This window comes from Enhydra lutris, unplaced genomic scaffold (assembly GCF_002288905.1).
Source record: "Enhydra lutris kenyoni isolate GAN:26980312 unplaced genomic scaffold, ASM228890v2 scaffoldscaffold1, whole genome shotgun sequence".
NCBI classification, from domain to species: domain Eukaryota; kingdom Metazoa; phylum Chordata; class Mammalia; order Carnivora; family Mustelidae; genus Enhydra; species Enhydra lutris.
The window spans coordinates 59,076,014-59,102,979 of record NW_019154085.1 but is presented as its reverse complement, the minus strand read 5'-3'; the positions used below and the strand labels follow the sequence as shown (position 1 = coordinate 59,102,979).

Genomic DNA, 26,966 nt, shown 5'->3' with positions numbered 1-26,966 from the left:
GAATATTGAAACCTTGAGTAAATATTTCCCAGTACAAGATTTCCTTTGCAATTTCCATTAAGTAGGTTATGGGTCCCTGGTTTTGATTTTGTGGTGGTTTTAATGCATTCATATTTATTTGTAATCGTATATCAAGTGGAGGCAAAGTAGAGTATATCAATAATGGAAACCTCAGAAGAGGTAGTTCAGGATGGTGGTGTAGGAAGATATGTATTCACTTCTTTCCATGGACAAAACAAATATACAGCTACATATGGGGGGAAAAAAATGGCCCCTAAAAGGCCCTGAGAACTAGCTGAACACCTGATCCACAACAAAGGATAAAAGGACCACATAAAGACTGGTAAGAGAGGCAGAGACATGCTCTCACCAAAAACCCCGCCCTCAGAGGGGCAACCCACAATCAGGAGGGAGCTCAAAAAAATATGTGTGTGTGTATATAAGTATATATATACACACACATATGTATAAAACATTATTAAAAATTTAGATATAGATCACTTATCACTAAGGAAAAGAAGTATGTACCCCACACAAGATATCCCTAGGTCCTGCACCAGAGAAAGAAGTTCCAAAATGCCCAGCTTTGAAAATCAGTGGGGATTATGTTCAGGGGAAACACAGGGCATAGGGAATGAAGGTTCTGCTCTTAAAGGACTTATGTGTAGAACAACACTCTATGGGACCCAGAATAAAAAACACATTTTGAAAAGAGCCTAGATTATAGGTGAAGGATATTTACTTGCTAAACTTAAAGCTATCAGAGAAGCAGAAGTCTTTGGGGACTCTCTCCAGAGATGGTATGCTGGCAGATATCACTGTTAGTGACTCCTTCTAGCTTACTGACACCAACAGTGGTAGATGCCATTTTTGGGACAAAGAGGCTCATTCCTGTCACTCTTAGTCAACTTAATATTGGAAGTTCTAGCCATAACAATTAGGCAAGAAAAAGAAATAAAACACATTCAAATTGGTAAGAAAGAATTAAAACTGTCACTATTTGTGAATGTCCTGAAACTCTATGTAGAAAACCCTAAAGACACCAAAAACTATTGTAACTAATAAAAGAATTCAATAAAGTAGCAGGATACAGAACTCTGCTGCATTTCTATAAACTAATAATAAACTATCAGAAAAAGAAATATTAAAAAAAAACCTCACTCACAACTGCATCCAAAAGAATAAAATACTTAGAAATAAATTTAACCAAGGAGATACAGATCTATATTCTGAAAACTATACAATATTAATGAAAAAAAGAAGAAGAAGAAAACACAAATAAATTGGAAGTTATACCATGCTCATGGATTCAAAGAATTAATATTGTCAAAATTTCCATTCTACCCAAAGCAGTCTACAGATTTGATGTTATCCCTATCAAAATAAAGTGGCCTCACAGAACTAAAACAAATATTTTTAAATTTGTATGGAACCACAAAAGACCCCAAAAGCCAAAGCTATCTTGAGAAAGAAGAATAAAGCTGAAGGTATCATCATCCCTAATTTCAAATAACACTAAAAGCTATAGTATTCAAAAACAGCATGGTACTAGTACAAAAACAGACACATAGATCAATGAAATAGAATAGAGCCCAGAAATAAACTCATGCATCTACATGGGTTTGCATCTACAACAAATGAGGCAAAAAAAATACAATAGGGAAAAATAATCTCTTCAATAAATTGTATTGAGAAAACTACATGCAGAAGAATGAAACTTGATCACTATCTTACACCATACACAGAAATTAACTCAAAATGGATTAAAGACTTGACTGTAAGACCTAAAACCTTAGAACTCCTAGAAGAAACTTATGCAACTTAGGCAGTAATTTCTTTGACATTAGATGTAGGAACATTTTTCTAGATTTGTCTCCTCAGGCAAATGCAATAAAAGTAAAAATAAATGAGGCTTCTTCATCAAACTAAAAAGCTTTCACACAGCAAAGGAAATTACCAGCAAAAGGAAAAGGCAACCTGTTGAATGAGAAAAAATATTTGCAAATCAAATATCTGGTAAAGGGCTCATATCCAAAATATATAAGAAACTCCTACAACTCAATAGCAAAAGGCAAAAAATTCAATTAAAAAATGGGAACAAAGACCTGAATAGACATTTTCCCAAAGACATATGGAAGGCTAATGGGTGAATGAAAACATACTTACCACTAATCATCAGGAAATACAAAACAGAACCACAGTGAGATATCACCTCACATCTGTTAGAATGACTAGTACCAAAAACACAAGTAATAACAAGTGTTAGTAAGGATATGAAGAAAAGGGAACCTTTGTGCACTGTTGGTAGGAATGCAAATTGGTGCAGCCACTATGGAAACAGTATTTTTTTAAAAATTTTTTAAAAACTATTATTTGACACAGCAATTCCTTTTCTGGGTATGTATCTAAAGAAAATGATACACTAACTCGGAAAGGTGTATTCAGTCCTATGTTTATTGTAGCATAATTTACAACAGCCAAGATACAGAAGCAAATTAAGCGTCCGTTGACAGATGAATAAATACAGAAGATATGGTTTCTATCTATCGATCGATCGATTGATCGATCTATCTAGAATGATAGAATATTATTCAGCCATAAAAAGAATAAACTCTTGCTATTTGTGACAAGATGGATGAATCTGGAGGGTATTATGTTAAATGAAATAAGTCAGACAGAGAAAGACAAATACTGTAAGATTTCATTTATATGTGTAATCTAAAAACAAATGAACACACAAAACAAAACAAAACCAGACTCACAGATATAGAGAACAAGCTGATAGTTCTCTAGGAGAATGCAAGTTAGAGGAAGGCAAAATTTGTGAAGGAGATCAAGAGGTACAAACTTCCAGTTATAAAATAAAGAAGTCATGGAGATGTGATACATAGCACAAGGAACATGGATAATATTATATTAACGTTATATAGAGACAGATGGTAACTGGACTTACATGGTGATCATTTCAAAATGTATATAAATGTCAAACTACTCTGTTGTACACCTGAAACTAATATATTATATGTGCCAATTATATTTCAATTTAAAAATCCAGAAACCCCAATGAAACTATAAAACAATTAATTTCAATTAATTTCATTGCCTCACATAACAGAAAATCAAAATTGGGCTGGATTTAATTCTATTCCTCTGACTCTCTCAGCTTCCCCCTCTACCCCCTAGGTGTGAGTTTAACCTAAGGCTGATTTTCCTTATGGTCATAAAGTAAGTGTCAACAGTAACAAAGAAATACATATCTTTGTTGATACCCATATATTCTTTGACTTCTTGTGACTTTCTCTTAAAAGGAAGTTCTTTCTCTTCTTCCCAGGAAAAACTCTTAATTCCAACTGACATAGCCTTGTCCAGGCTGAGACCATCCCTGGCTAAGGAAACAGCACCCCTATGACTGGATAAGGCTAATCAAGAACTACCCTTCATTCTGGAATCAGTTCTCTAAACCACAGGTAAACAAACTTTTTCTGTAATAGGTCAAATAAAAATTTTAGGCTTTGTAAACCATGGAATCTCTGTAACCACTACTGAATTCTGCCGTTATTACATGAAAGTAACCATAAAGAATACGTACACAGGGGCGCCTGAGTGGCTCAGTGGGTTAAGCCTCTGCCTTCGGCTCGGGTCATGATCTCAGAGTCCTGGGATCGAGCCCCGCATCGGGCTCTCTGCTCAGCGGGGAGCCTGCCTCCCCCTCTCTCTCTGCCTGCCTCTCTGCCTACTTGTGATCTCTCTCTGTCAAATAAATAAAACCTTAAAAAAAAAAAAAAAAAAAAGAATACGTACACAAATGAGCATGGCTATGTTTCAATAAAACCTTTTTATGGACACTGAAATTTGAATTTCATATAATTCTCATGTTGAAAAATATTAGTCTTCTCTTTATTATTTTTCAATTGTGTAAAATGTAATAACTGTTCTTAGATCATAGGCCTGACAAAATCAGACAGTAGGTGAGTATAATTTACCAACTTTGCTCTATTACTTTGCTGCTTACAATGGAAAGAGGTAGAATGTACATTTAGGAATCAGCCATAATCACTATAATTACCTCTAAAGTCCCTTTCAATTTGGAAAATATATGATAGTATAGAATATTTAAATCTATACCTCACTTCTTTGGAGAGGAATAGTTATAATATCCTTGAATTAATTTGAAAAAAAAAGAAATAATAAATTGCCAACATATGTGACTTTACACTGAAACCTTGCTAAGAGGGAAAAATGTATATAAAACATGCCACATAAACTTCATAATGGGCATTATAAAGTTGGTTATTAAAACACCAGAAGGGTACCACTGTACCACAGCTTCATCTCTAAGCCATAATGTGTATCCCCAGTTCAATATTCTAATCCGAATCAAATGAAGCATATAAAATCCTATGTACATGGTTATGATTTTTAGTTCTTATCAAAGTACAGTCTTTCTAGGCTTAAGCACTAAAAAAATCCCTAAGTCGCTAGCTTCACAGTCTTTCAGAAATAAGGTTTTTATCTGAAACAGTTACATAAGAGAAAGTAAATAGAAAAAAAAAACAAAAACCTGCTCATCTGCTCATTAGCCACACAGAAATACACAGTAAACTCCTCTGAGGTATAACTGCATCAAATATATCTTAATGAACTAGAAAATTTAATCATCTTGCTTAGGAATATAACTTATACTGAGGTGAGATTTAAGTACCAATGGGAGTCTGATTCGCTAATCACTCTCATTGTTCTCTTCATCACTATAATATATATTAGTATTAACCTTGAAAAGTAGGAAAGGATAATGAGCCATAATGGCTTAGGGCCCAAAGTCAAGTCCTACAATCTCGGCTGGATATGATGTCTAAATGACACAGTCTAGCCTGTCAAAGCACAATGCCAGGATCTGGGTGATATCAGGAGAAGTGAGAACAAAAAGGATAAATAGGTCACACTCTTCTAGCACTAGGCAGGCTCTAGGGACACTAGTAGCATTTCTGTAAAAAGGTCTCAGAAAATGAAAAATTATTTTTCATTCTTATCAGGCAATTAGTTTATTGTGATCAATCCATCTTAACCACTGAATGAAAACCTCCAGAGATCATGAGATTTACAGATTCTATGGAAATCTTTGCCCCTTAGAAGATAATCATATAAATTCTTTGCCTTAAAAATCCATTGTCTTAAGAGGCTGGGAGTGGGGAGGAGTAAGAAATAGGAAGGGTCTAAATTCAGCAGTTTGGTTGACAGGAGTGTATATATACGTATATATTAAAATTGTAAGCTACCCTAAGAATGCTTAGTTTCCAGAACAAGGATGGTAATAGTATGGACATGTTAAACAATATGTGACTATTCCCATACTCCCAAATCTGCAGATTACACTCAGTGAAGCAAACTTCAATTTTTTCCTTCAATACAATATTTTATTTTATTTTTTTTTCAATAGAATATTTTAACAACAAAAGTTGTTTTAGGGGAGCCTGGGTGGCTCAGTTGGTTAAGCAGCCAACTTCAGCTCAGGTTATGATCTCAGGCTCCTGACATCAAGTCCCATGTCAGGCTCACTGCTCAGCAGAGAGTCTGCTTTTCCTTCTCCCTCTGTGCTCTCTCTCCCTCCCTCTCTCTCTTTCAAATAAATAAATAAATAAATAAAATCTTTTTTAAAAAAGCTGTTTTAATGGATGGAGAGCTATGATTGATAATCTGTCCATGGTCCTAACTTTGGTTTGGTTTTCATTTCTTACTCCCACTGACAGAATTAGGGTAAAGCATACAATGCAGAGAGAATTTTTCCATTACTAATCTTTAGAGTGCTGAATTTCAGAGTTTGACATAGACCATAAAATCGCCTATAATTTATATAAATATAATTAAGAAGCATTTTAAATACAATTAATCTCCATCAGACTAAAATCACAGTAAGAAAGCATATCTGAAGAATATTGGATTTTAAAAGGTTAAATAATATTTTGAAGGAAGAAGTTAAAATTTATTCCAAGTTCCCTGAAACATTGGGAAATAGACATTTTTAAATTAACTTTGTCCAAAAGAAAATCCTACTTTAATTATACCAGACATTCTTGACAGACCTGCCAGATACAAATGGGATTTTCTCCTGCTAAGTCTACAAAAATCTCTTTAAAGAATTATCTAAGACTATTAAAAACATATCAGAAGACTGATAAAAAAATTCTTGATTATTCTAAAACAATATCTGGGTCATATTTCTCTATTAGAAAATACTAGAGCCTGTGCATTCACAAAGTTTAAGAGTTTAGAGCTCTTAAAGATAAATATTATATCTAGCTTTCAGAAAACTGAAACTAGTGACTAATATGTTAGTAACTTCCTAACGTATAGAAAAACATGATAAATAGGAGGTGAAGAAGAGCTCCTGATCCTATTGTTAATCAATATAGTCACAAGTTATCATGAAATAGAATAAAACAAAACTTATAATTACAGGTTAATAAAAGAAATTATTCCCATCACTGCAAGTACCATCTATGATATATCATTTCCTGTTTATCTGTTTATAAAATGGGTGTATAGCCTCCTCTCTATCTCACAAGGTTACGGTGATAATAACATATAATGAATGTGAAAATACTTTACAAAGTTAGAAGTCTTAAAAATGTATAGTTAATGCATACTTAGTAATACAATTCAATTTTCACAAAGCAAAAATAGCAAAAAGTAAACAGAAAATAATTACAAACTATAGGGAGAAAATGTCTTAGTAAGATTTTATTGAGGGCAGAAACAAATACCTTTGGATTAAATAAGTCAAATTACAATTACTTAAAGAGAGGAAATCTCTTCTCATTAATGAGTGAAAAGAAATTTAAGATAATAATAATCAACAATTATTTTTAATCATTTTTTTAAATGTGGTATTAGCTCTAAACCACTGACATCTTCTGAATGGCATTTTACAGACTGCTCTGAACTGAAAATGGGACATTCAAGTTGAGCTACTTTGGAGACATAAAGATACAGACTAATTAGACGAGCAGAAAGAACAAAAGCTATTTGGGGTATCAAGACTTCCATTGAACTACTTTCCTTTGTAAGGACAGACTCAGAAAATGTAGTTTGCTTTCAAGAGCAAGAATTAACACAGCTAACAATCCTCCCATAGTCTACAGAACAGAGCTTGGGGAAGGGAACAGCAGGAGGAAAAGGAAACATAAATTTAGACCAAAAAACTGATCGAAGGTGATAAGATGAACAGAGTTTCTGTCAAATTTTCATGGGAGACTTTCTGGTAGAAGTAAATTTCTCACAAAAGCATTAGAATATACATGCTTTAAGTAATGAAGGGTGTTTTCTGAGGTTAATTTTGGCAGGTTGAGGAATCTGACAGTCTCATTAGATATAGCCAGTCCAAAAGTTGTTTGGATTAATCCATTTTCAAAGGTAATGCCAGCACTGACATAAATAAACTCCTTATTTTGGGCAACCTCCTGCATCTCATTTCTCCATTTATGAATTAAGATAAACAATCATAATACTAAGCCCCAATTTTGTTTTGAGTATCAAAAAGATAATGGAGAATTACTACAAAGAGCTTCCTAAACTGCAAAGGACCGTGAAAATGTCATTTGGTTCCTAACTAAAACACAAAAATGTTATGGGCTATCAGCAGGACCCCATAACATAAAGTTAAGAAATTACATTGGGTAGCTACTTTTCCAGCATTCACAAGAAGTTTGCTAATTCCTAAGTTAACCATTTTTCTCTAAGTCTTCAGTTAGTGCTATCCATGACTGTACCCTGTGTTTTTTCTGAAAAATACACTGTACTTAACCATATGGTCTTTTTGACTCCAGTTATGTGTTTTAAAGGGAAAGCTCTTTATAGGTGTACTATGAAACTCCAGGAAAGAAGGAAAAGAAGGCTTATCTAAACCATTTTTTTCTGTTCTGATTGTTTTTGCTTAATATTGTAGGCCAAGATGTCTTTCCACACTTACTTTTCTTTTCACAAATATTGCAATGTATGCATGTCTATCAGCTCCAGTGACCAAATAAATAATTTTTAAAGGAATTAAACTATCATTAAAATGTGGGCAACATCCACTTCAAGCCATGCTTTTTCTTCAGACAGTAGTTGTAGTGTAATATAAGAAACACACAGCTTACAGTCAGAGGCCTTTAGATGGAAAAAGGGCCCTGAAAGTCTCAGAATTTCTATTTTCTTATTGAAAAATTGGGAATGATACTTACTTCATGAGACTATTCTGAAGATTAAATTATATCTATTTTTTGTATAATATTCTTTCACTTACGTAATCAAAAAAATATTCACAGAGTTTTGGAAGTTTGTTTTTTCCATTTCTACAATATAATTTAGACATTAAAGACTCCCTTAAGTCTTTCTACCTTACAAATAAATTCTACATGGAACTGCTTTTATTTCTTTTTTCCACACTAGAAATTTTAAAAACTGCCTGAGTTATTGCTTTATTTTTATTTTTAAAATCTCCATTAACTATTTCATTTATACTCTTTCAAAACTCTTTTTGTATTATTTTGTTTTGCTAAAGTGTGTTTGTCTTCCAAATCAAAAGATACAGGAGTTCTTTCCTCTATTTCTAGAGTAACAACAGTAAGATGCTTCCTAAACATAACTACTTGTGTTATATAGACATAATAGGTTTCTAATACAAATCTTTCATCCTAGGGACTAGTCGTAATATTAAATTAAAAACTAATCTCAACTGCATTGCTTGGCATCCTCTGGAATTCATGAGTTTCAATTCAGTTTAAAATAAATGGTCATACCTTTCCCTGTTTTGTTCTAAATTAACATTTCCCTATCTGCGGATTTTTTGGAATCATTTCATGCATTGGAATGAAATGCATTCCCTTATTGGAAAAAATCCATCTCTAGCTTTACGGGTTTTTTCCCTTCCATTTCCCAATGGTGACAGTTGATTAAGCATGATAGTGAAAAACAATATATATTAAATGTGAGTCAGGATATCTAGGTTCTTGTTCTAGACTTGCCACTGACAAGTTAGACCACATTCCTCTGAGATTCAACTTCTTCCATCTTAAATAAGAGAGGAGAAAGTTATATTTAAAGTCTCATATGCTGATTATAAGAATTAATTTTCCAAAGGTATACATATAATTATAAGGAAAAGGGAATAATAAAAATCAACTATACCAAGATAGTGAACTAGACTAAGGGAAAAAAAGATATACCTGCAATTTCTTCTAAAGTGTTGGCATGCATGTCCAATAACACAGTTCCATTCAGAATACAACTTCTCAGCTCAAACAAGCTGTGCAATGAAAGAGTAGCCACATAGGGTTTGCTCCACCTTTCTCCTCCATCCTCCACATCTTCTTCAAACTTCAACCACCTACACAAATAAACATTATCAGCACATTGAATATTACATTGTAGATGGAATGATCCTTTGTCCCAAGAATAAAAAGTAGAAACAGAAAGATATTCACATTGCTTCTTGGTTTTGTGGGTTCAAAAGTAAAAACTAGTCCAAGTAATTTGGTTTATTTCACTTTAATTTCATTTAACAAGCATTCTTTTTGTCATTGGAAGTTGTATAGAAGACAAAGAAAATCAAATGTTATTTTTATTAGTTTGTTGAGCTCTAAAAAAATATGTAAGTGTTTATTCAGCAGTCACAGTGAATCTGCTGTGGAATTAATAGAATGTACTTCATAGAAGGAAAATGGTAATTGAAAAAGATACAAAAGGAAATGGAAGAATACTCATTTTTCTTCAGTAGGAGGTCTTAAAATGGAATACTTGAGTCTCTTAATAATTTTTCCACTTGATTTTTAGGGGAGCTAGTATAGTTTGGGGCATACTTTACAAGAAAAATACATATTAGGCCTGCTTGGATGAAATCTAGTGATTGCAGTCATTTCCTAGGGACTACAGAAACCCATAAGAATGGAGCTTAGCCTCAAATCTCTGGGCCTTCCTGCCCAGATTGAGAACAGAAGAAACCTTGATGTCAAGATGCCAAATCAGAGACCACTGCCTTCTTAGAGTGAAATGAATAATATCTGAGTTTGTTTAACTGAGATAAATGGAAGGAATAAAGAGAAACCAGTGATTCCACTGTCTTGCACACCACCGAACCTCATTTTTTAGGGACTTGTTCTCTAATCCTAATAGGTGACCAGTTTAATTCTGCCATTTTTAATGAACCCTAAATAAAGTCTAAATTGCTTTTTCTCCCTTTCCTTCCACCATTTTCCTCATTTCACCTCTCCTTAGTCATTTTTGTTCTAAATTCATCTCTATACAATACCACTCAAATCTCTATAAATTATTATATTATTGTTATATGTAATCAAATGATCTAACTCCAACAGTAACTAATTAGGGAATCAGTGGATCAGCCAAAAATAAGTAACCAAAAGGGTTAATCAGAATAGTTAATGTGCAAAGTTCCAAGAAAGATAAAGAAAGCTATGTATTCATCCTCACTCTTCAGGAAGCAAAAAGTTGTCAGAAAATGGAAAGGAAACCAACAAGAATAACCATGCCTGCCAACAGTTTATGGACACGGAATACCTATACCTATCATAAGTTTATAAGACACTTGAAGGTTGAAAAAACTTACATTTAAGCCCCAAATCACTGACAGTATTTCTTCAATGCTGAAAATTTTATAGAATATTTTTGTGTATACAGTTGGGAATTTTTCATATTAGTGATTCTTAATGATTTTCAGGCCTTGATAGGGCCATAATACTTCACAAAGCATGTGATTATTCTTAGTACTGTTCATCAACTAGTTGTCCCTCTCTATCTAGTAAAGAATAGCCACTTCCTGGCTCCCTTTTGACTGGGTGAGACCATATGATTATTGACTAGTTCTGGACAAGAAATTGTGAGCAGAAATTATGTGTCTCACTTCCAGACTATGCTTTTGCTCATTTTTCTAATTGATTTATTTTCATATTGTTGAAATTTGGGAGTTCATTGCATTTTTATATATAATATTCTTGTCAAATACATGATTTGTAAATATTTTCTCCTTGTCTATTAGTTTGTTCTTATCCTCTTAACAGGATCTTTCACAGCACAAAGGTTTTAATTTTGGTGACATCCAATTTATGAATTTTTTTTTGTGGTTTGTACTTTTGATATCACGTCTAAAACTTCATCATGTAGTTTCTAGGTCCTCCTAGGATTCTTGCCTATATATTTCTCTCAAATTTGTATAGCTTTACATTTTACATTTAGATTTATGATTTATTTTGAATTAATTTTGTATACACTACAAGTTATTTTTTACCTATAGATCTCTAACTGTTCCAGTACCATTGATGAAAAGACAATTCTTTTTCCACTAAATAGCTTTTACTCTTTGTCAAAAATCAAATAGCTCTACTTGGGTTGGTCTTTCTCAGTTCACTATTCTATTCCATTGACCTATGTGTGTCTCTGAAAAGAAATTTTAAAAACAAATCTAAAGGTATCTTTCTCCTTTTGGTATAATGTCCTTCAGATTGGAGGCTTGGTCCTTTAGAAAAGAAGAATAGAATCTCCAGGAATTCCAGTTTGGTAGTTAAGATAACCAAATATTTGGATGCTAGTTTGATTCAGCCATAGATTTTATGAATATTATAGGAAGAAGCATAAGATACTTTCCATAAAAAGAAACCCACAAGTTACAAATATCAAGTTTCTAAACATTTCAAGATTCAGTGTTTTAGGCCAACTCCAGAATTATGCCAAAAGTGATAAAAAGCTGTTTAAATAATTATTTTTAAAAGACTATATTAAAAATTATATATATGTATATATAAACACATATACATACATACATACATATATATATATATCCTTTACATGTATTCTCTCTCTCTCTCTCTCTACACACACACACACACACACACACACACACACACACACACACACATAAGTGTATCTCTCTTTTCTGCTTCTTATTACATTTCATGTTTCAAAGATAGAACTTAAGAGGTCTGGGAACACACCAAACCCTGCTTAAAGATTTGTAGTCATTGAATAGACAGTCAGTTGCAAAATGCCTGATTGCAGTTAATGACCTAAAGTGCTGCAATTTATTCCAGTTTTCAAATAAACTCAGCTGACATTTGTTTGAACAGCAAGCAAGAGTCTCACAGGCATGAATGAGACGTTATGAACAATGAAAAAAATCAAAACTGCAGGCCAATTGTATGACATTTTCGGGAGGGAGGGGCAGATTTAAACTCTGAGATTATTTGATTTTCCTACAGTGTGTCTGGATCCGTTTTTATCCATGATTAACACATTGGAATCTCTTTCTACTAAATAACAAAAAAACATGAAATAAAATAGGTGTTTTATGAATTATTTGAGGATTAAGAGATAATAATCTCTTCTACAATACTCATATTAAAAACCTACAAAATAAAATTCTTCTGCAAATTAGAAATAGATGTTCTCCTTAGAAATTAACTCCTTCTGTTTATTCTATTCCTACTAATTCCTTTTAACTTTTTTAGGATTTTTTTATTCTCTGGTTCTACCCAAATAGAAAGTAAAATGTTTTCCAAAATTATAGCCTTGGTCCAAGTTATAGATTCTTAAGAGAAAAGAGCTGCGGCTACAGATGAGAGAGGAGGGACATGGTTAAGGTGGGGGCAGACAAAAACATATGTAATCATGAAGTGCCTATTTTTAGGGGAAAGGAGAAGTGAAATATATCCAAACCTAGAAACATTAGCTGTCCTTAAAGAGATTTTTTTTTTTTAAGATTTTACTTATTTATTTGAGAGAGAGAGAGAGAGAGCAGGAGCGGGCATGCACGCCCATGCACCCTTGAAGAGGGGGTGGGGGCGGGGCAGAGAGCCAAGACGACTCCACGCTGTGAGGGGAACCAGACACAGGGCTCTATCCCTGAGATTCTGACCCGAGCCAAAGTCAGGTGCTTAACCCACTGAGCTACCCAAGTGCCCCTAGCTGTTCTTAATCCATACTATCTTCACATCTCACATCTCACATCTTCACATTCACATCACATCTCAATCTTAATGACGACTTAAATCTTTCCTAATTTTGAATACCAAATGACTGCACAGCATCAATAAAATTGTTTTGATGCAGTAATCCTTTTTGACACTACCTTGTATGTATCAGAGGTCAACTGCTACCCCCTGCTTTGCCTCTTCTGAGCTCATTTGTGGGTAGGACTTTTAAAGGGCAACCACAGTGAGTCAAACATGTTGTCTTCATAACTGCACAGCTGTGGTATCTTTGCGTGTTTTTCTATTAATAACATTATATGTTATTTATAAGCAGGACATTGTAATTGTGTTGATTTCATTAGCCCTTGTCATATGGCTTCTCTTAGGGTTTTTAAAAGTGAACAGCTGGCTTTCACAAACATTTATTAAATAATTATGATTCAAAAATTTAGCTTCAAAATCTAAAACTTTGCTTAAGTTTTACTTGGCAACAACAGTGGGCATGAATTATTCAAGATGTGATATGTGACAGGTGCAATGTGCTGATAAAATATCCTTTTTATTTCTACTATTAGGGTAGAAAATTATTAATCTCCCCTGGAATACTAATCAAAAGAAAGAAGTGCTTCAACTAGTTATGTTAATGATTTATTAGAATTAAATTGCATTTGGAAAATCAGATGGAGCCCTAAATTAACTAAAATTAGTCTTTCTAGATGAACTAGGGCAACCAGAATAAAATTACTTCTGCCACTTTAAAACTCACTACATTTCTAAGTCCTCAATAAATACGCTCTGTTCTTCCCTGACGTACTGTGTCTCGGCCAAAATTCATCCACCCTCCTCTTCGAGTCTGTTACTATTTTGACTGCTCATCAGATGTCTCCTTGAACCTCAATTGGCTGTACCATGCATAGGGTTCCAGAAGCATAGCGAAGAACACAGGTCCTATTTAATAACATTAGAGAATACTAATAATTAACTGCATCAACTCTTCGGTTCTGTATAAATGAAAGGGAATACATTTTGGTGGTTTAGGATAAACATGTTGTTCAGGTTAATACATGAGAGCATGATAAAATCCTACCTGTTCAACTATGATAAAGTGAAAGCTGTAGATTTTAGTCTTGTTCTGCTTCAGGAGAGTGAGCAAGTCACAAGGAAGTCACTGCTTAAGAGGAACAGATCACTGGGGAGCCTGGGTGGCTCAGTGGGTTAAGCCTCTGCCTGCGGCTCAGGTCATGATCTCAGGGTCCTGGGATCAAGCCCCACATCCAGCTCTCTGCTCAGCGGGGAGCCTGCTTCCCGCCACCCGCCCCCCACCCGCCTGCCTCTCTGCCTACTTGTGATCTCTCTCTCTCTGTCAAATAAATAAATAAAATCTTAAAAAAAAAAAAAAGAGGAACAGGATCTGGAAGATGAAAAATCACCAGCCATTTTAAGAATAAAGGAGTTACTCCTGACAAAATACACATTCCAATTGTACTTCTCAGTTCTATCATGTAGGATGACAGTGAAGAAAAGAATATAAAAGAAATGCTTCCAAAAAGTACCTTTCAGCAATAAAGAGACTCAAACTAACCAGAGCTTCATAGTCATCATACCCAACAGATAGCCTTTCTTCAGGCCATCCGGGAATACCTAGTATTTCTTCTAACCAGTTGAGGAGAGATGTTTCTAGCCTTAAACAGGGAGGTTTGCACTTTAAATTCCTTATCAATAATTCTTTAGTTATGAGAGAGCAAAAGTCATAATGCTAATTGGTGAAGATTATCATACATTGTTCTTCTGTCACCAAATAAAAAAGATGAGCATTCAGATTATATACATGAAAAAGTCCAAAGCACTTAGTTTTGAAGCAGTTGGGAGAAAAAAAACAGAATAGATAGTTAAAATCTACCAAGTCATATATAAACTACTTCAAATTTGGTTCTATATTTAATGTATTATAATAGAAAACTTTAGAAAATAAATGATTAACTAACATGATTTTTTTATTCACTAAAAAGGGGAATTCAGACAGAACAACATATCACTAATTTAAAATATTAAAAAAGGCAAATATAGAAAATGATTTGACATAAAATAGGTAAAGGAAAGGAACACTTAGTTCACAGGAAAAAAAAATTAAAGCATATTTTTGGAAAGATGTTCGATCTTACCAATAATTTTGAAAAATAAGATTTATTTTTCATCTATAAAATTAGCAAAAAATGGGGGCACCTGGGTGGCTCAATGGGTTAAAGCCTCTGCCTTCGGCTCAGGTCATGATCCCAGTGTACTGGGATCGAGGCCTGCATCGGGCTTTCTGCTCAGCGGGGAGTCTGCTTCCTCCTCTCTCTCTCTCTGTCTCTCTCTGCCTACTTGTGATCTCTGTCAAATAAATAAATAAAATCTTTTAAAAAAATAGCAAAAAATGTAAAATTTTGATGATTTAGTCTTGCAAGGGTTTGAGGAAAATAAACACTCTCATAAACTGTTCATAAAAATATGAATTACTGAAACATTTTATAAAGATGATTTTGCAAATATCTATAAAAATTTAAAAGCCTGCTCTCATTGGTAAATAAGTTCTACTGTTAAAAATTCACCTTACCTAAACACCTACAAAATAACACCAAAATTATACATGTGAATGATCACTGCAGCAATGTTTGTAGTAAACATATAAAACAACCTAGAACCTTATCAAGAGAGGCTAAATAAAGTTCATTCATATTGTTAAATGTAATGCAATTATTAAAAAGATTGAGTGCCCTGTACTGATAATAATGGAAAATGGTCCAGATATATTATTAAATGAAAAAGTGAGGCATGAACGTTGTTTGTAATCCCTAGTGTATAAATTTTAAAAGGACATACATTTTCATGCAGATCTAGGTATGACATTTTTATGAGAAGAGATACAAGAACAGTGATTACCTTTGAAGAGAGGTGATATGAACAAGAGTAGAGGATACTTTTGCTTTTTTAATCTTTCTGTACTTTGGTAATTTTAAATATTAGCAGTTCGTTTTTTTTTTTTTTTAATGTTAACAGAGATGGGGTAGGTAATAGACATTTTAATCTTCTTCTATTTACTTCTAGTACTTTTTAAGTAAAAGGAACCTGCAAAGACTATTCAAAATTTATCAAACAAGAATTAACTAAGCCAGTATTATTTATAATATCATGACTGAATATTTAATTTCACACTAACTCTGGGTAGAGTTAAGGCAATAATTAAATGCAACCAGAAATTTAATATGATCCAGCGGTGTACAGTGGCCTTCATAGGACTATTCAATCCCTGGGCCACTGAAAAATATGGCCAACAGAAAGAATTTCTAACACTGAGAGCTGTGTGACTATGGAAGGGATAACCTAACAAAGCAATCAAACCTGTATCAATGGACATGTTCAAGCATATTCCACCTCCTCTACCTAGAATAATGCCCCTTCACCTTTTCTGCCTAGCTAAGTCCAACTCACCCTTCAAGAGCCAGCTCAGGAATCACCTCCTCTAGGAAAGCTATCTTGATCCCTTCTCCTTCACCCTTGTGGTTTAGATCCTTGCTACATAAAATGTGATCCTCAAACCAAAAACATTGGAGTCGCATCAGCTGAAGGTTATTAGAAATGCAGGATCTGAGATTCCATGCCTGAGGCATACAGAATCTACTTTTCAGCAAGACCCCAGGTGATTTATATTCATATTAAAATTTGGGAAGCAGTGCTTAAAGGACAACACTTGGTATGACCACAGTTCATTGTGCACAACTGTGTCACAGCATTCATTAAACAGTATTTACAACTTTGTTTACTTGTCTGAATCCCTCATTAAACTGTGAGATTGTTAAAGTCAAGTCTAAGATTTTGTTTTTTCTCTATCCCTTATACCTGGCACATTATAGATATTCCATAATTGTTTGCTGAATAAATGAGCAAAAAAGCAAGAATGAATGAATGAAAAGTAAATGTAAAATTTAGCTTATTATTCTTTTACAGCAATTCATCAATTACATGGCAGTATAGAAATATTAATTACAGTTGACGGAAAAGTAATTTTTGAAAAGCAATTTTTGAAAAGTTATTTTGAAAAAGACACTATGTTTAGATGTATATATATCCTAGAAACACACTACAAAATATTTTTACCCTCACCAAATAGTACATAAATAAATCCAGGACTATACCTAAAGCCTCTTATAATGTTTTTCCTTTCTTTAAAAAAGCCCCACACTCAGATTATCATATAATATCTCTAGTTTGGGCATAGGCCAACAGTTGAAAAGATAGAAATAAATTACTTTTAGATTCCTATTGTTTTCCTGATGACACACAAATTATGCTACTGTTTATCTTTCAGCCTGCAGCTGTTGCTGGCTCTGCATCACTATTTACTATAATTGCTGCCTTCAGATTTCATTCTGACCCATATCCCATTATAGGATATGCCCAGGCCAGATGAGCAATTTCAGAAATCAAAGCTCATGGATGTTTGCAAAATTGTGGCTTTACAAATCTCTTTTCCAATAACATGAACATTGTTTATTATACCTTCACCCTTCAACAAAAATCCTCACCTGGCTGTTTCTCGCCATTCAGCATCCTCACCTTCACGCCAGCAAATCTCATCCAGTTCTGTGAAAAGGTCATGAGGAATGTGTTCTTCATCATCATCCTCAGTTCCAAGAATAAACTGTACTCGCTGTGATGGGGTGTCTACAGAAAGTGAGAGACGTGAACATGCATTACTATGACTTCAACCTTAAAATTGCCTCATCACCAACTTCAACACCACTCCAGACTCACACCTCCCTGCCCCTCAATGTGACAAATCATCCAGAGTAGACTTGGGAAATTAAAACTAAATTCAGAGAAAAAAAAACTGAACTAAATTTAGCATTACATGAAGTCTAGTATAATTTGGGAGATAATTATATAAAATGTAAATATAGGATATATCGATTATCAAAAATAATATTAAATGTTATGATTTTTTTTATTATTTATAACACTCATCATAGAAACTATTTCTGTATCTCCCTTATATACATACACATTTTTTTCTCATCATCTATCCTATGCTTTATGGTAATATTCAGAACAGACTATGATAAAATTCACTTATACTAAAATTATACTGAATGTAATTCACCATAAACTCCCCTGTAATGCTTTTGCATAGTCACACCTTTGCCCCTTCACCAAGCCCTGACAACCACTAATCTGGTCTCCCCTGCTATAGTTTTGCCTTTTCCAAAATGCTATATAAATGGAAACCAAACCCCAAATCACCTGCATGCTACATCATCTACTGTTGGTGTTTGCTTAAACATTCGAAGATTTCTTATGACCATGACTATGCCACAAGTCACTATGTTCTTGGCAGGGGAGCAAAATAATGTGTGATTTGGACACAAGACACACAATCTCAAGGGTGTGCATGATGTTCCTAGAAAGAATATGTTGTTCACAATTTGGGGGGCTCTAAAGTGGGGACTTGTATAATTTGGGGACATAGATTGACTGTGTTTCCTACAAGGCTTCCAGTCCAGCTGGCTAGCCTTACAGTTTCCAGTTTAGTTAAGATAACTGGGTCCTTGTTTTTAGAGGGACTACTCAACGACAGTTAGTCCAATCTGACCTACTTGCCCATGCTACCCACGAGGTGGTATTCACTCATTCCACTATGTGATGGCTACAGAAAAGAGGGTACGGAAGACATCCAAAGGTGTTGATAGGTTTTGTGTGTGTGTGTTGAAGATGAAGGCACTGAGGACATCCTGCATTTCTGATAAACTTCTTAAGGTTAAAAGTATTGGTGATATGAGTCACCTAGCAGAGAAAAGCAAGCCAGCAGTCAATTAGATTTAAGGCACTTGTCACAACTTGAGAACCACATCAAGGTATTTTCTTTTATGAGGAATACTCCAGGGAAAGTTCTGAAAGATCATTAAATTCACCTCCATTCACTTCAGCAAGTATGCTCCATTCCAGTAACTATAACTTCATCTCCTTTCCAATTATCCCCTACTCTAAATATCCCCAACTTTATTTGTCCATTCTTTAAATCACTTTCTGAGAATTAAAAAAAAAAAAAAAAAAAAAAAAAAAGCATGCCTGGGGATTTTGTCTTCATTATTTCTTCTTTGGTTTATATTTTTAAAAGATTATCTGATTGTTTACCTAGAAATCTTTACTAGGTAGCTGGACACAAAAAACAAAATCCATTTTACCCTTATAATATAGTAAAAGTTATTTTAAAACCTAGTAGGAAAAAAATCCATTTATTTTAGAAGCAAAACTATAAGGTTATCTAGGAATAAATTTTTTAAACTCTACAATACATTTGTGATGAAGATTATAAAACTTTCTTAAACGATATGAAAGTAGACCTAAATAAATGAATGAATGTATACTAATGGAGAGGCTCAATAGTGAAAAACTCATATATTCAATGTTATTCCAACTAAACATCTGGTATTCTCAAATATTTTTTAAAACACAGAAGAGGGGTGCTTGGGTAGCTCGGTTGGTTAAGCGTCGGTCTTTGGCTTAAGTCATGATGCCAGGGTCCTGGGATCAAACTCAGTGTCAGGCTCCCTGCTCAGCAGGGAGTCTGCTTGTCCCTCTCCTTCTGCGCTTCTCCCTGCTCTTGTGCTCTTTCTCACTCTCCCTGTCAACTAAGTAGACTCTTTTTTAAATAGATAAATAAATAAATAAAATATGAAAGAATGAATAAATCAGTAGCAAACATATAGTGATTATGGAATTCTATAATATTAAATATATTTTGTGAAAATAAACCAATTAATCAGTTATTTAAAAGATTAGGTTATTATAGTCACAAATGAGAGGATTTCAGAAGTCAAAAGTGAACAACATACAATTAATATAAAATATACTATAGCATCATACTTTCTGTATAAATAAATGTTTGCAGTGAGGCTCTAGACCCTGCCTATCTCATTAGCCTTATCTTCTGCCACTCTTTCCCTTGTTATTCCATTCAGGGATCATTAACTTTCTTAAGGGTTCTTAAAAATACCATGTTCCTTTCCATGTCAGGGTCACTGTATGTACTGTTTCCTCTAGCTCTCCCGTATATCTTTCAGCATCTACTTCAATGTAATACACTTCAGCAAGCCTATCCAATCAGCCTTGCAAAATACCACACAAACACACATATAAGCACATTCATATGCAAACAATTAAGTTAGGCATCTGTTATCCCAATTCACAGCACTCTGTACTTCTCCTTGTTATAGTTAACTTGATTGTAATTTTAAATTTATTGCACAGTAGTAAATCAAATATTTTAAATAGTCAAAAATTAGTCTCTTGGAAAAATATAGGAACAAGTTCCAAGACAGAAAGTTATGGATGCAAAAATACTTTTCAGATTATAAAGCATTATATAAATATTACTGATGATGATTGATGCTAATGCCAGTGGTACTGGTGATGGTTAAAATGAAAATACAGGCCTGCCAAAACAGATTTAGAATCTGAAGTAGGGAGAATGAGAAAATAATAGTGCCATTGATTAAAATAGAGTTGTAACATGGCTGGAACTTGAAAGCCTTATGCTAAGTGAAGTAAGTCAGACAGAGAAAGAGAAATACTATATGATCTCACTTATCTATGGAATCAAAACAAAGAAACAAATACACACACACACACACACACACACACACACACACACACACACACACTAAAGAGCCCCCACCAAACTCATAGAAAAAGAGATTTGTGGTTACCAGGGGCAGTGGCTGGGGGGCTGTGAGAATGGGAAGGTGGTTGAAAGGTATAAATTTCCAGTTATAAGATGAATAAGTACCAGGCATGTAATGTAAACATGATGATCAGAGCTGACACTGCTGTATGATATATAGGAAAGCTGTTAGCAGAGTACATCTTATGAGTTCTTATCACAAGGAGAATTTTTTCCCTCTTTTCTTTTTATTGTATCTATATGAGATAATGGAGGGTGGATGTTGGCTAACCTATTGTGGTCATCATTTCACAATATATGTAAATCAAACCATCAGCTGTACTCCTTAAACCTACACAGTGATGTATGCCAGTTATTTCTCAAAAAAAACCCAAAACTGGAGAAAGAAAAGTGTTGTCAGAATGAGAATCACTATTACAGACTGAGAACTCAAAAGACAACTTTTAGATATGCTAAATTTGAGGTGACTTTGGGACAAACATATAAAGATAGTCACAGGAAAGCTGGAGATTTCACTCTGGAAAAGATGACAGGGTCAGTGATAGAGACATGGGTGGCATTTAGAGAAGTCATATGATTATAATGCATGAGGGTTCAAAAATGAAGAAGTAAGGAGAGAAAAAGACTCAACATTGGGGAAATAATCAGCTTTAAGATTTGGGAGAAGGAAGAGGAGTTAACAAAAGAATGAGAAAAGGAATAGACAGATATGTAAAAGGATCGATACATTAAATATTTAATGAGTACCTTCATAGGCCAGGTACTATCCTAGGCAGTGAATTAGACTGATGTAAACAGGAAAAAAAAATCTCTGTCCTTATGGATTGTAGAGCTGATGGAGGTAGCAGCATAACAGGGGCCGTGTTTGGAAAGAATTTCAAAAGGACAAGAAGCTAATCAGATGCTATAGAATCAACGATAGAACTGAGTAAGAACTACAGGATTTGACTAGTCTAAAGTTCAATAGCACTGGAAGTCCAGAGAATATGTATTATTTTACAATCAGAAAGAAATAAATAAGCTGTTTCCATTTGGAATATAGACAATATTTTCATAAACGGTTAGTTAAGAAAATCAAACTACCAGAAGAAAACCCCTAATAGAATCGTAATTGCAAATAAGCAAATTCCCTAGCAAAGTTTCATCTTTTCATTATTAGCTTTGTTACTTATATTGTTATAATTACATATTAATACCAGGTTCTTAAGTACATTTTTCCTAACAATGAGTGAAAATATTCTCCTGTCGGCTCTGTTCCAAAGTTCTTTATTTTTTAGGCCCTTTCTGGAGAAGAGTCAACAATTATGTTGAGAAATAGATTTTTCATAACAAGTACAATGACAGAAGTGAACTGGGAAATTTGCATTTACATATGTGATCTTACTGTCATGAAGACAGGAAGCCTCTTGCACTGTGACGTTTAGCTCAAGGGAGCAGATTCACAATACGAAATGTTTATCATTATGCATTTCTGAATTACTGTATCCTTGTTTCTTCCTCTTTATCCTTGTACTTTAGGTAAATCAATATTCAGATAATCTATCATATGAAATTGTTAAATAATGATTATTTTGATGGTTCTGTTTCAAATTCATGTCTTCAGTCTCTACAAATCAATATCTTCCAACTTCATTTGAACTTTAAAATTTTGCTCCTATTTTTTGGAGTTATATAGTCTGTTCCTTTAGAGTCCTACATTTAACTCATTTACATGATTTAAATAATATATTTATTGCTATTAATGCTAATTAGCTCATTCTGTCATAAGGTAACAGATTAATTAAATATTTCAGCGGAAGCACCAAGAACTAATACATATTTCTCTCCAAAATGGACATAAGACTACATACAGAATTTACAAATCCTGTTCCTGAAAACCTAGTTATCTAACTCCTCACCCAAACGAAAGCTATAAAAGGGTCATAAGTGGAAAACTGTAGACACATTTTGGAGAGGATTTTTTCAGAGGAAGCTATAATGTGAGTCCCAAGTCTCCTTGCTCTCCTATAAAGGCAGGGAAGAGGGGTGTCTGCCCCTCCCTCACATCAAGCAAGTACAGCTCCAAGAGCATTAGAAGGGCTTGATATGCCCTTCTGGAATGGACTTGGGTATGATTTCTGCCTGAGAAACACAAAGTCGGCCCCACTGCTAATCACTGAGATTGTTGCCTTAGATAACATACTCTTCTAGTATTTATCAAGGCAGTGAGAGTATGTGTATTTTCTGTAAATCATATATGGGCCACACAAGATAGAGACAGAGAACCAGAGGGAGAGAGACAGACTGTGGAATGTGGGCTTCTCTTTGATTCTGTCCCAAGAGGCTGCCATGCAGCATAGACAAGACTTCATCAGAGAGAATATGTCACTATAGCTGAATGCTTAGGGGATGAGGAGGAATAAACAATAAGGCAGAAGAGAGTGCAGGTGAGAGACACTGCAGAGGAGAATGAGTAAATTCAAATTCTTATTAAGCCTAGAGAGTGTGATCTCAGCTTGTGACAGTACTAGTTAAATCAAAACTTTCCTGCCCCACCCCTTTTAGTTCTTTTCATTTCCTATGCTCCAAATCTGAAGGGATCAAAAACCAGAGTTAGGACAATGATGGAACATCTAGAAAAAGGAGAAGTTCAAGGTAGGAGGGAAAAAAAAAAAAGGGAGCAACTACATCCTCTTTCCTCAGCTGCAGCAGGCCTGGGCGAGGGAAGGGAGAAAAGCCTTACAGTTAAAGCCAAATTCAAACTTTCACTATTACATGAGTCTAAATATTTTAATTACTGATTAGAGAACTTTGAGTTACCTAAAAGTGACTAGAAAAGCTGGGGAGCCTTCCGGTGTTTTCATTCAGGAGCAGAATAACAATTAGACCCAATAAATAAGTACAAAGAGATGGTATAAGACAGAAATAGTTATAATAGTTATGATTAAATCCCACAAGGAGTATTTATTCAGTGTTACAGTTATAAGAACCTTACAAATGATCATAAATTCTTTTATATTCATAAATGAATCATTAACCTTTAAACTCTATTTTATTGAAATAGTAGTTGACTATGGTGAGATTATAAAAAGAGAGAAAAAAGACAAAATAATTTTTTAATTTATTAATATCTTCTATGGGTCAGTTATTTTCATACACTATCTCTTCTCTATCTTACAATAACCTAGTATAAAGGGCACTGGTATTAATCTTAAAATGCAGTGCAATTAATGAAGGAGCCTAAAAAACAGTACATCCATGTTCATAGATAGAAGGACTCAATATTGTCAAGATGTCAGTTCTTCCCAATGTGATTGGGATTCAATACAATCCAATTAAAATCCCAGAAAGTTATTTTATGAATATCAACAAACTTATTCTAAAGTTTATATGGAAAGGCAAATGATCCAGACTAGCCAACATTAATATTGAAAAAGAGGAACAGTTAGAGGACCGATACTACCTGACTTCAATGTTAACTGTAAAATGACAGTACTCCAGACAGTGTGATATTGGCAAAAGAATAGACAAATAGATCAACAGAACAGAATAGAGAGCCCAGAAATAACCCCCATAAATATAGTCAACTAATCTCTGACAAAGAAGCAAAGGCAATACAATGGAGCAAAGATAGTCTTTCCAACAAATGGTGCTGGAACAACTGGAAATGCAAATGTAAAAAAATGAATCTAGACAGGGACTTTCTGCCCTTCACAAAAATTATCTGAAAATGGGTCATATTCCTAAATGCAAAACACAAATCTGTAAAATTCCTAAAAGTTAACATAAGAAAAAATTTGATATTCAGTAAGGTGGTGCCCTTTATTTCTTTTCTCCTTTTTATTTTTATTTTTTCAGTGTTCCAAGATTCATTGTTCACGCACCACACCCAGTGCTCCATGCAATACGTGCCCTCCTTAGTACCACTACCAGGCTCACCTAACCCCCCACCCTCCTCCCTTCCAAAACCCTCAGTTTGTTTCTCAGAGTCCACAGTCTCTCATGGTTTGTCTCCCCCTCCGATTTCCCCCAACTCACTTCTCCTCTCCAACTTCCAATGTCCTCCGTGTTACTCCTTATGTTCCACATATGATAATTGACTCTCTCTGCTTGACTTATTTCACTCAGCATAATCTCTTCCAGTCCTGTCCATGTTGATACAAAAGTTGGGTATTCATCCTTTCTGATGGAGGCATAATACTCTATTGTATATATGGACCATATCTTTTTTATCCATTTGTCCGTTGAAGGGGATCTTGGTTCTTTCCACAGTTTGGCGACTGTGGCCATTGCTGCTATGAACATTGGGGTACAGATGGCCCTTCTTTTCACTACATCAGTATCTTTGGAGTAAATACCCACTAGTGCAATTGCAGGGTCATAGGGAAGCTCTATTTTTAATTTCTTAAGGAATCCCCACACTGTTTTCCAAAGTGGCTGCACAAGGTGATGTCTTTTTAGATACAACATCAAACACACTATCCATGAAATAAAGAACTGATAAGCTGGAATTCATTAAAATTAAAAATTTCTTAAGCAATAATTTAAAAATTAAATTAAAAATTTCTGCTCTGTAAAAAATAATGTCTAGAGAATAAAAAGATAAGTTATAGATTAGGAAAAAATATTTGCAGAAGACATAACTGATAAAGGGCTATGATCCAAAATATACAAAGAACATTTAAAACCCAACAATCAGGAAAAAAAAGCTCATTTTTAAAAATGGGCCAAAGACAGAAGACACAGACACTTCTCTTAAGACATTCAGATGGTAAACAGACACATGAAAAGATATGCAACATCACTCATCATTACAAGAATGCCAATCAAAACTATAATGAGATATCACCTCACACCTGTCAAAATGGCTAATAAAAAATAAAACAAACAAAAGGTGTTCGCGAGGATGTGGAGAAAAAGGAAACTTCTTGCACCATTAGTGGGAATGCAAACTGCTATAGCCACTATGGAAAACAGTACAGAGTTTCCTCAAAAAGTTAAAAATAGAACTAACTTATGATCCACAAATTGCACTACTGGGTATTTACTCAAAAAATACAAAAACAATAATTCAAATGGATACATGCACCCCTATGTTTATAGCAGCATTATTTATAATACCAAATTATGGAAGCATCCCAAGTATCCAATGATAGATAAATGGATGAAGAAGGGATATATATATTTCACTCATATGTGGAATTCAAGAAACAAAACAAATGAGCAAAGGGGGGAGAAAAAAGAGAGAGAGAGCCAAACCAAGAAACACTCTTAACTATAGAGAACAAACTGATGGTTACTAAATGGGTGGTGGGTGGGGGGATGGGGGAAATAGGTGATGGGGATTAAGGAGCACACTTGTCATAATGAGCATCAGGTATTGTATGGAATCATTGAATCGACATATCATAGTACACCTGAAACTAATATAACACTAAATATTTACTGTGCTGTAAATAAAATAAAAACTTAATAAAGAAGACTATATAAATGAATGAATAAATAAACAAATAAATATGAGCCAAAGACCTTAATAGACATGTCACCAATTAAGACAAACAGATGGCAAATAAGCATATGAAGAAACTGTCCACATTGTATGTCATCAGGGAAGTGCAAATTAAAACAAGATTCCATTGTGCATCTATTAAAATGGCCAAAACACCAACCACATCAAATGTTGGCAACTACCATATGTGGAGCAATAGGAACTCTCATACATTGTTCATGGGACTGCAAAATGGCACGAGCACTTAGAAGTGGTTTCTTACAAAACTAAATAATTTTTAACAGATTATCCGTAATCACACTCCTTAGCATTTATTCAAAGAAATTAGAAATTTATGACCAAAACCTGTACACAGATGTTTTTAGCAGCTTTACTCATAAGTGCCCTAACTGGGAAGAAATCAACAAGTTGCTCAGTAGGTGAATGGGTAAATAAACTGGTATATCCAGACAATGAAATATGATTCAGTGCAAAAAATAATAATAATAATCTATCAAGATAGGAAAAGACATGAAGGAACCTCAAATGCATATTATTAAGTGAAATAATAATTTCAATCTGAAAAGTCTGCCTTGGTGTATAATTCCAACTACATGACATTCTGGAAAAAGCAAAACTGTGGAGAGAGTAAAATGTTCAGTGTTTGGCAAGGGATATGAGGGGGAACGAATAGGCTGAGCACAGAGGATCTTTATGGCATTGAAATATCCTGTATGATATTGTAATGATGATATATGCCATTACACATTTGTCCAAACCTACAGAATTTAAAACACCAAGAATGAGCCCTAAAGTAAACTAA

General features: G+C 34.2%; 1 protein-coding gene across 4 annotated transcripts in view; it reads right to left on the bottom strand.

Moving 5' to 3' along the window:
- LOC111147104 (solute carrier family 4 member 10) overlaps positions 1-26,966 on the bottom strand; it is a 292,076-nt gene that overhangs the window by 120,953 nt on the left and 144,157 nt on the right. For all 4 annotated transcript variants that reach the window (XM_022503092.1, XM_022503036.1, XM_022503157.1 and 1 more), the window contains 2 exons: positions 17,522-17,660; positions 9,204-9,364 (listed from right to left, as the gene is read on the bottom strand). In XM_022503092.1, the coding sequence (XP_022358800.1) occupies positions 9,204-9,364; positions 17,522-17,660 (300 nt within the window). The remainder of the gene's footprint in view (positions 1-9,203; positions 9,365-17,521; positions 17,661-26,966) is intronic.